This window comes from Epinephelus fuscoguttatus, linkage group LG15 (assembly GCF_011397635.1).
Source record: "Epinephelus fuscoguttatus linkage group LG15, E.fuscoguttatus.final_Chr_v1".
Lineage (NCBI taxonomy): Eukaryota > Metazoa > Chordata > Actinopteri > Perciformes > Serranidae > Epinephelus > Epinephelus fuscoguttatus.
In genome coordinates, this window is record NC_064766.1 from 5,676,339 (window position 1) to 5,687,452 (window position 11,114).

Genomic DNA, 11,114 nt, shown 5'->3' on the forward strand with positions numbered 1-11,114 from the left:
TTAGTGAGTGTGTGTGTATAGATGTTTGTATGTACCTGTTTTAAAGCAGCTTTGGCCTGTGCGGTCTGTGCTGACTCAGCAGCAGCAGCTCTCTGAGGAGTGGAGCGAGTAGCTGGAACTGAGGGCCGACCATGAGCAGGCTGGGATGAAGAATCCAAACCTACAGACACGCACAGGAAAACTTGACCTCAATCTTTAAACACCATTACAGTGAATGTTCAAAAAACAAAAGTCCCCATAAAAAAATGAATTTCCCCTCAGGGATTAATAAAGTATATAAAATTTAAAATATTACATTAAATTAAAAATAAAGGCCAAAATATGTTGGTATGTTTGTGTCACCTTGAGGAGGCAGGCTGAAGCCAGTGCTCTGTGTCAGCAGGGCCTTGTACATGTCTCTCTGGCGGGCGTTCGAGTCAGCCAGCTGTTTCTGCTGGTTCCTCTGCTCTTTCAGCTGCTCCGCCTCCTTCTGAAACTTATTCACGTTGGCCTCTAACTCTGACACACTGAAGGGAAGCAGAGAGACAGCAAATGCTGAAAACACATTTCAAATAGCTTCATTGCCCACTAATGCTCCTGATCTACTGCAGGAAAACACACAAGATTTTTTTTGTTTTCTAGGTGGCTAAAATACATTTAACTGTGGCCCCACCCACAGCAGTACACTGTTTAGCTTCCATGCCAGTAGATCTGGTTTATCAGAGACACCAGCAAAGCAACAAAGTATATAAAATAAGCACAGAAACATCAGATTTTTTTTAAAAAATGTTACAGCTATGGTTGAAAATGACAACAGATATAAACAAGTTTGCTGAAGTTACTGTTGTTTGTGCCAAAACTATATTAAAACTTTCATTAACAAACTCTCACAAAACTCATGTAGTATAATCGAAGTCTCATTTATCCAGTCCTATGCTCAGTGCTTCCAAAACACATACATTTTCACTAAAAACCTCAGTACTGGAGTCTTTGTTTCCTTTATGAATTCAAGTTAACATGGTATGATGATGATGAATGAATTGAATTACAAATGGCCATTTTGTAGGTATAGTGTTCCTTTAAGTCGTAAACACAGTAAAGAAAACAACTAGAAAATGGATTACCAGATATTTTCTTCTCACTTGCCTCTCAGGACTTCTGTAGATACTTGTATATAAACTGTAATAGCACTTATTACCGTGCTGATGTCACTTGGTTTTGCTGTCTGTCCTTCTCCTCCTCCAGCTCCCTCAGCCTCTTCAGCAAGCTTTGGTTCTGCCTCTGCAGTTCCTCTACACTGCGGAAGGACAGCTTTTGTGGACTGACGACCTCAGTGGTGCTGGAGATGTTGGCAGAGCTGCCGTCATCCTTGGTCACCTGATTACCACGGGCCTCCTCAAGCTCCACCAGTAGAGCACACAACTGTAAAGAAAAAAGAATTAATGAATGAATCAATACAGATCTGTTTCTAGTCTATTTTTATCATTATCATTTGAAGAGGATATCGCACTGATCCCCCGTTCACATGCTTGTTGAATAATTTAATCAGATTAAGGTAAATAATTCCATCAAAACAGACCAGATCAGCTGCACTGGCTATTAGTGTAGCAGTAGTAGTAATATTAATTTGTTTTCCTACTCAACAGACTGCAGCACACACATAATCACATGGACAGACTTAAGATTCAGAGCAAAGAGAGAATTTTGATTTCTTTGAAAGCATGTATTGCTTAGTTTGACTTTGTGTGTGTGTGTGTGTGTGTGTGTGTGTGTGTACCTGTGTAGATGTATCTTCTAGCTGTCTCTCTGTCCTCAGTTTGTCTCTCTCCATGGTATCGCAGCGCTGCTTGGCCTCCTCTTTCTCTTTCTGCAAACTGTAGATCTCCTAATGACAAAAAAATGCACATTAAACTTAACAGAATATGTTCTTATCTGGAGTAAAAGGTGAATAAACTCCCATAAATCCCAGACCGTTCGAGCCTGTTCCAGCTTGTTGCACAGGGAGGCCATGGATCTTTGCATGCTCTCATACTCCTCTCTCTGACGCTTGAGGATGGGAGCCTTGGACTCAACCTCCTGGACGATCTCATCCAGAACTCTGCTCACTCTCCTGGTCTCCTGCTTCTCAAGCTGAAGGTGTGTCTGACACTCTGCATATGCATTATACAGCTAAACACAAGGACAGAAGAAGAAGACAGAATACCTGTTACAACAAAAACAAAAAACAAAACCATTGTGTGCGTCAGGTAGACTACAGTTACTTAGCCTTTAGCATAAAAACATTCTGGTGGCACAAAGACAAATTCTACACTGCAGTGGATAACACAGTTTGTTGAAAATTTTTATTTAGTTGTATTACTGTTGACTATATCAGTGGGCTGTTTATGACCCAGTGTATGGGGTGGTATATGTATCTGCAGAGACTGTGCCCTCTGCCTGTGTTTTCTTCTGTTTTTCTTATTTTGCTATGGTCGGGACAGTCCTGGGCATGTAGCCCCCAGCCAATATTAGTGCACAGGTGAGGTAGGGACTTTTTTAAAAAGGGTAGTATTTAGGTGCCAGACTGTAAGCAGCACGCATCCAAGAGGAAGCTACGAAAATTGCAGACGGGACACTGCAAAAACTACACTTAGCACCTCAGGGTTTTGTGCCTCCACCAACTGTCAAGTTGCAGTTACAGTTTACATCCATTTCTGTTCAGATTCATATGTAACCAAGACAGTAACAATACTTCAAACATGGATGTTGCTGCAAAGAAGCTACAAATTCTGAAACATGGATGCCTCACACACATCTTCAACCAAGCAGCACAGAGGATCTATACAATCAGCAGTTTCAAGGTGGACACTCAAGATTAAGGTCATCAATTCGGTATCTGACCAAGTGTCTCCCTTCAGTTCCTGAGTTATGCAGTTGTTGAATAATGTCCAGAAAACAGTATGTCACACTGAAGTTGACCTTTGACCTTTTGGGTATTCAATGTCATCACTTCATCATTTTACCCTATTAGAGATTCTCGAGTTACTGTGACCTTTTGTGACGTCACAGTAAAGTTCTGACCACCAAAATCTAATCATCTAAATCTAATCTAATCTAATCTAATCTAGTCAACCTGAAAACATAACACCTCCAGCCACAGCCACCACAAATAAAGCGAGCCAAAACCAGACTGAATCAGAGGCTGGCTTTTACTTTGCTGGTAAGTTAAGTGTCACAGAGTTGGCCTGTTTTCTGTTGGACAGGTAGTGGCTGGCTAGAGCTGGGTATTGCCACTGATTTCCTGAATCAATTTGATTTCAGTTCATAAGATCCCAATTCAGTTCGCTTTCTGATTCGATTCAATGCCATATCGATTCAATTAGAGATTTTTAAATTACAACACCAATTTCTACTTGAATGCTAAAGACTTTCTCAGAGAACTAATTAAGTAAATGTAGTGTTCCTACAGTAGCGTTCAGTGTACGTTTAAAAAGTGTAGGGAGGAGGGGCCAAGTTTGAATGATGTAACCGACAATGCCTGCATAGTGTACCTTAAAATACTAACAGATACAACTGTTACAGATACAACATGAAGAACTAAATTGAAAACATGCAAAGATATGGTTTAAATAAGACCTATAAAAGGTCTTTAAGTGTTACATTTAAGTAGGTTTGAGTGCTGCATGATACTTTAAAGCTACAGCTGGTTAATATAACTTACTGATGTTTAAAATGTGTAAAGAGTTTTGTCTAACAAAGTAAAACTGTGGAGTTCACTGCATGCTATTATCAATTTGATTTGATGAATAGACTATGATGTATAAATTTAACATACTACTGATATGAGTTCAACCATGTCATCCAGCCCTCGTATTTCCCATTAAACTCACATCAAAGAACTTCATCCCGGGCTTGACAATGGCAGCGATGGCAGCTGCTGACGGACACATGGCATCCAACTGCTCCTCGGTAAGAGAAGGAACACCTAGAGCAACAACACACATGTAAAGACTCATAATAACATACACACAATTAACACACATAAAGGCAGATTTATACTTATATTATGACATAGGTTACAGCGTAGGCTCTGCATTGACACAGAGCCTATGCTGTAGGTACGGCGCCAATTCAAGCAGGTGAATAAATCCCACTTAACACTATGCAGATGAGTCTTGGCAGAGGACAAACATAGATATCTAGGTATGAGAGTTAGATTGAAAATAACTTTAGTGTATATGTGTATTCTTACAGCAGTGTTTGCCCGCAGCCTTCACTGTGGCGTTTTCTAGCTCCTTCTCCATTTTCTTGATCCTCTCTCTGAGCTCTGCCTCAAGCCGTGTCTTAAGTTCTTCTCCCTCCGACACCTTCTTTTCTAGAGTCTTATTGGCTGCAAAGACAGACAGTAACATCAATAACACAGGCCATCAATAATACGTACTAGATGGAAATCTACAGTTCACATACAAAGACAGGGCCATCAGTGGCATTTTCTTACCTAACTTGTTTAATATATTAGGATTATACAATTGTTACAAATATCAGTAAGCCACACAGAGCTAACAATTGTGAGGACACATTTTGTCAGGCTCAAAGTTCCACAGGTGATCCACGTGAACAACGGCCATTCAGGCATTCTGTGTGTCAAACTGAAAAGAGGACAAAACTGTGGTTCATTTTATGACATTTACCGGAGCTAAAAACTAGCGTAATACCTTCCCCACTATCTTTAACCAACTTGGTGAGCTCTTCCACTGCTCTGCTCAGTTCTTGATTCTTTGTCTCCATGTCCGTTGCTGACCCCTACAGGGACAACAAAGACATTAGTATAAGGTAAAGATGATGCCTTATAGTATTATTTTAAAAATGTAGAAACTGTATTTATCCCAGGTGCTCTGCAGCAAGTCCCACCTTGTAGAGTGAAGACAACTTGACATGAGCGTTGAGCTCGTTGCGGTATTTCTCCTCCATGGCACTCCGCTCATCTTTAGACTGGAGAGACATTCAGACAAGATTAGCAGTGAAAACACATGCATACCTGCATGTCTTTTAAGGTTACATGGCGTGACTGCAAAGTTAATTTCTATAAAAACTGTTGTGGTGCTTTTTAAAAAAGTATTCATGATGCAGGACCAACACTGTTCCACCCAGCTTAGTCTTGGCAAGGTGCTGGAAACAACAAGAAGTCCAAATTGCTAAAAAAAAAAAAAAAAAAATTCCACACACAGTGAAATACTGCGTAGATGCAAGTGTGTGGAAATCTTTTCTGCCAGTAAAAAAAAAAAAAATAAAAAATAAAAAAAAAAAATCACCAAATTGTATCCCTGAAGCTTGGACAAAGATAATGTCTTAACAACTTTTCAAGTGATTACACTGTTATGGACAAATTTCCATTGTCGGCATAAAATCATGAGAGCTTTGCTCAAGTTATGGCGTACTCCTGTAATGGTTTGGTGTAACTCCGTCCACACTGTACTAAATCAGTCTTTTTCTCTTTTTGACATCCTGATAAAAACATGTTAAATATTATTAGAAGTTTTTAGACTTGGCTCATGCAAACACCTAAGTTCAATGACGTGAACAATGTCAACAACCAACAGCACTCTCTAGCACCAAACAAGAAGCATCAAACCAGGTAGAAAGTGAAAAGGAGGGGACTCCACAGAGAACAGAAGAACAGGAACAAGTCTAGGTTCTCTTGGACTATGGAAAACAAGGAGAGTTGTGGAGTGAATGTGTCCTTTTACTGCAGCAAAATTTATATGATTTAAGGTTGCAATTTTTGGCTGAAGGGTACGGTTAGCTCATAGGCTAATAGCAAACATTCAAGTAGCTAACATTCGCTTGCAAGGAGTCCTGTTTGGGACCATGGTAAGCAAGCTAGCTAGCATACTCACCAGGGATTTCAAGGGCTGCAGCAAGTTCTGTCCACACATCAAAGATGCACTCCTGTTGACTCCACAGCTCCACCAGTTTCTCCTCCTTTTTCACAATCCAGGAGAACCGAGATTCCCAGTTTTTGCAAAATCTTAATCCTGTGACTAAAAACCCTGTGACTTATGACACTGTCTTCAGATGTGAGGGTGTAAGACTTAACTCTTTTTGTCTTCTTATGTACAGTCGGTATGAATCAAAAGTCTGTTACTCCTGTGAGATCGCATTTCAGTTTTTGCTAGGACATGTTGCCGTCCGTGCTTTAATAACCTGAGGGTCTTTACATTGGTGTGAGGACCGTCAGCTTTCTTATACAGCCTTCTACAGCTATCCTATACTATCCTTCAAACGTATAGCTGAGAACAACACTGCTGTGTTTTTATTACCTGTTTCAGTTTGTTGTTGAGCTCTTCGGCTCTTTTACTCTGGCTTTCACTGGTTTGCTTCAGTGAAGTGAGCTGTCTTTCCAATCTGGTCACCTGTTGGAGAGAAAAGAGACAGCACGGTGGATGGGATGCCATGTCTCGTGATCTCCTTATTGCCAATGAGACATTTCAATGAAACCTGACAACACGGAAGAAAGACTAGAAGCTAACACTGCAAGAGGTCAAGGTTTCCTGTCGTCTGTTAAATTTTCTGCTAGACTGGCTATAACAAATAAGTTCTCTTTGGGGCAGTTTAAGAAGTTACAGTGGGCAGTTTGAGGGTTAATTAAAGTGAAGAGTGAAGGTATCATTGGCATAATGTATTTACATTTACATAGCGTCTGTTTAAAGTGGAGCTTTTAATTCTAATATAATGCAAAATATGTGAATGAATAAAAAATGCATCATATTGTAATTGTTATATTTTGTAGGTAAAATCTGAATCTGCAATGTTCCTAGTAACTTTTCTCTGTCAGGTAAATGTAGTCTTTTTCTCTGAAGTAGAATTACACATGAATCCCTTTTGTACATTATTTCAGAGTGCAATGAGCTAGAATAGCAACATAATTCATTATTTTTCATATCTTAACATCATAATAAATCTATGGCTATTTGGGGCCCTGGTGTTTTGTTCAGGACCCAAAAAAGTGCAATGTTGAGAGTGAAGGCAGAGGAATGGAGCTGGTTTGGCTCAACAGACAAAATAAAATAGTTTTTAAACCATTAAAGAATGAATATAAGACAGCCATCTAACTACATCTCACATTTCAACCAACAGGCTATATTTACATGGAGAAGAACAGCTAGAACGGCACATACTAGCATAATAAACTCTGTATCATATTGCACAGTTACTGGTTATAGAGGAGTTTATGCATTCTTACTGTGTGTGCATGTTGTTTGTGTGTTACCTGCTCCTTGCTGTTCTTCAGAGCACTCTGTAGTTCCACTATCTCTTTGCCTTTCTCCCTGCTGGTGTTCAACAGTTCTTCAGTTTTGGTCTTCAGTTCTGCGCTTAACCACTCGATTTTCTTCTCGTGCAACTCCTTCTCCTGCTCCATACGCTTCTCTCGGTGCTACGAAACAAACACCCAGGACATACAATCAGAAAAAGCATGTTAAAAAAACCTGAGTCTTGCGGTTGGCACTTGATCATTATGTGGTTGCAATAAAGTCACACTCAGTGGTGTACTGACAGCTTGTGACCTATGGATGGGTTAGGAAATTAATTCAAATTCAAAGTCCTTGACTTTTCCAGGTTTCCCATGACCCTGGGAACCCTGACAATCTTTTACACTGAGCTGTAGTGTTTTCCATGAAATCTAGTGCATACCTGAACGGAAGCCGCAGAAGACTGTATTTCATCCAGTTTTAACTGCAGCTCCATCTTCACTTTGCTGGTCTCTGTCAGCTTCTCATTCAGACGCTTCACATCCTCTGCAAACAGACACACATGAAATTCACAAATATTAACCCCAAAATATTATAAAAGAACTCTTTATCAGAATAGAGGGCCTGAGAACAGAGGGTGTTGTTGTAGATGTACAGATTGTAAATCCCCTTGAGGAAGATTTGTGTTGTGGTTGTATTAATAAAAATGACTTGACATGAGGAACAAAAGATTGTTACTACTATAACCAAATGTGCTTTTGGAAAGATGACATGCAGTATTAACACACCATGTACCCAGCTGTGTGCCTTTGGACTGTATGTGTGTGTGTAAACCTGATAATCTTACCGGTGAGGTTTTCCACCTCCTGTGTTCTCTTCTCCAGCAGCCTCGCCAGCTCTCTCTTCTCTGCCTCAATTTCATACTTGGCTTTGGTTTGCTGTAGCCATACGCATGCACACAAACCCATACACAGTTTAAATAGAGTACTTAAACTTTAATACTATTCAGAGTTTGTAGAAAATACGAAATATTTGGTTGTTTAAATAAGTGTAAATAAAGTGTTAATTGGATTGTAATGGTAGAAGTCCTGCAAAGTCCCATGGGTTTGAGAATCTGCTCAACACATTCTACATTTCAGTAACAATTTCTAAAACTAAGAGAGTGACTTCAGACTCAATTTATCAACAGACAAAAAAATAAACATATACTTTTTGGCTGAAGTTTTCCATTAGCACCATCACAGCCTTAACAATAACAGAACATCATTAACACTACATGGACTACTCACCTGTTGTGGTGCTTTATCTTCGGGGGTCTCTCCCTCTATTCCCTTCAGAGTACTGAGCTCTTCATCTGCACACAGAGAAAAAGACACTGCTCACACTGAGGCTCAGAACAAAAGGAGATTACATGAGTCCAAACAAATAACAAATAACCTGAACAAAAGGTGTATGGATTACATGAGCTGTGAAGCAAAGGTTTACATAACTACCTCTGTGCTATGTGGTAACAGTTAAAAGTTACAGTACATTGGATTCAGAATTAAATGACTTTGAGATAAAAGCACTGACTTTCAACTTTGTTTCTTACAGTTTTGTTTTTAAACAGGATATAAATTATGGACCAAAAAAAAAACAAAGAAAAAAAAAAACAGAAATAAAGCTATACAACACAAACAACTTACAGAATTCTAGCTGTTTTCACTGATCATATCTGCTTTTATTCCACACCAAAAAAAATTAAAATTAAAGCTCACACTCAGCCTTAAGTTGATTCTCTGTACAAAGTTTATCCTCTGAATTTTGAAACACAAAGTGTTTTACCATTGAGGGTTTTCTTCATTGATCTTTCTCAAACTTCAAGACATGATACTGGAGTATTCTGTCCATACTCCATGCAAAACAGGCTTTGCCATTTTAAAACACATCACATCAATATCATTTTACAACTGTTTAATAATTTTATGGAGCACAACAAATAAAATAAACATCAATACATGAATAAATGTTAAATGAATACTGGAATAGACAAATAAATACAGAAATAAGTAAAATACTAAATAAATGTTGAAATAATTAAATGAAATAAAAAAATAAATGTCCTGTTCACTTTGTCTTGTTCAAAACTTGTATTTGTCAATCTATTTATGTCTATTTATTTCCATAATTATTTCAACATTAATTTATTTATTGATACTCCATTTGGTGGACACTATCATTTTACACAAATATAATGACACCTGCCATTACATCATTAAAGACTGACTGTATCCAAGCTTTCCTGGTCTAATATGCAGTGAACAACATGTGCAAATTTTCTAGAGAAACTGCACAAATGCTTGAGTGCCCTGTGGCCACTTTAAGCCACAGAACACAGGTTTTAAGTAAGTTAGTAAGTTAAGTCCAACAAGTGGCAACTGTGAACTTGAAGCACTGATCCCTCACAAAATGCGGGTAAGAAATTGTGTGTTAACAGCATGTGTGTGAAAACTCACTGATTTTTTTATTTTCCTCCTTGACAGTCTGCAGATCTCTGGTGGCAGACAGGAACTGGTCCTGACTCTCTGCCAGTCTCTTGTCAATGTCAAAGTATTGTTGTTCTGAAGGGGCAAAGAACATTCAACAGTAATACATAAGTACACAGTACACATGTCACACAGCATAATACCTACACCACACAGACGCATGTAGCTTTATGCCTGCATCACTACAGTCTGATGAAAGACTACACTTTGAAACGGCTACAGATTTTATCAGCAGTAGCTCCTCAGCTTTGAAAAATGGCATCATTATGTCCCACAGGACATAATATAAATATTACTTACATATTTGAAAGTCTTGTAAGTTACAGGCAGCTGCAGTTTGTTAATATTAATGACCATCACGTAACGTTTCTTAACTGACAATACAAGCTGACAATTCCCAATGAAGTAGTGGTATGATTTATAGTGTTGGAAAGATTCAATGGGAAGTTCTTTTTCCTTTTATCAGTTGAGTTTATAGTAGTGTATCTATGTGTTGAAAGCAAATGCGTTTATATAACATTTAGTTATATCAGTTAGGTCTGTATTACTTAAACACACCATGCAGTCATGGTAATGACTGAATTAAAATGTCAAGTTTAGGAGCTGTTGGCATAACGTATAACGTTTTCTCTTCCGCCAAAGTTAGCTAACGTGACATAGTAGCTAACGTTAGCATGCAGCTGAAAGCATTGAGAATGACACACAACATTGATGTTTTCTTGCTGAGTTTGCCATAAGATGGCTTCATAGTAAACTAGAGTTTGACATGAGGTTTCTAGCAGCTAATCAGCTAACTACTTAGTAGCTACCTACCACTGTCTGCTTTGAACCGCTCATGCTGCGTCCTGAGCGCGTCGTTAGCATTTTGCAGCTCCGTTACAAACTTCTCGAGTTTGTTCTGGGCGCCTTTCGGGAGTTTATTCAACTCCGTCCGCTCCAGAATCTGAAGCAGGACGGCCGCCATCTCTACCTACCCCCCTGAAAAACAACAGTTAATGGACACACAAACTCTGGTACAATAATGTTGTACTCTCTATAAACCCGCTGAACTAACCAAGACAGTGTCAAGCTACACTCATACAAAAACCGGATACCCACTCACAACTTTCAAAATAAAGTAATCATTGACAATCAAGTCAGACCAAACCACTACGTGAAAAAACGACAGCTGGGGTGCTTTGCACTAAATTAACTTAAATTTGCTGGTTTTGTTGTAGAATGTAATGCGATACACAGAGTGTAAATTTTAGATAGCTGCAAGACAGGAAGCCTTCGGGAGTACAGAAATAACTATCATAGTTATCGTAGTACGTCGGTAGCTAAAGTGCAGCCAAAGTAATGCCTACAGTCTCTTCGATTAATTATTAGCTTTAAGTTTAAG

General features: G+C 38.9%; 1 protein-coding gene across 2 annotated transcripts in view; it reads right to left on the minus strand.

Annotated features, from left to right (window-relative positions):
* LOC125902660 (nucleoprotein TPR-like) overlaps nt 1-10,797 on the minus strand; it is a 50,493-nt gene extending 39,696 nt beyond the window's left edge. For both annotated transcript variants that reach the window (XM_049599191.1, XM_049599190.1), the window contains exons 1-16: nt 10,547-10,797; nt 9,704-9,808; nt 8,498-8,562; nt 8,056-8,146; nt 7,651-7,754; nt 7,229-7,393; nt 6,279-6,371; nt 4,870-4,950; nt 4,674-4,761; nt 4,211-4,348; nt 3,849-3,943; nt 1,951-2,148; nt 1,757-1,864; nt 1,178-1,401; nt 343-506; nt 36-160 (exon numbers count right to left, since the gene is read on the minus strand). In XM_049599191.1, coding sequence (XP_049455148.1) covers nt 36-160; nt 343-506; nt 1,178-1,401; nt 1,757-1,864; nt 1,951-2,148; nt 3,849-3,943; nt 4,211-4,348; nt 4,674-4,761; nt 4,870-4,950; nt 6,279-6,371; nt 7,229-7,393; nt 7,651-7,754; nt 8,056-8,146; nt 8,498-8,562; nt 9,704-9,808; nt 10,547-10,697 — 1,995 coding nt within the window. In that variant the 5' untranslated portion in view covers nt 10,698-10,797. The remainder of the gene's footprint in view (nt 1-35; nt 161-342; nt 507-1,177; nt 1,402-1,756; nt 1,865-1,950; nt 2,149-3,848; nt 3,944-4,210; nt 4,349-4,673; nt 4,762-4,869; nt 4,951-6,278; nt 6,372-7,228; nt 7,394-7,650; nt 7,755-8,055; nt 8,147-8,497; nt 8,563-9,703; nt 9,809-10,546) is intronic.
* Between the last annotated feature and the right edge of the window lie 317 nt (nt 10,798-11,114).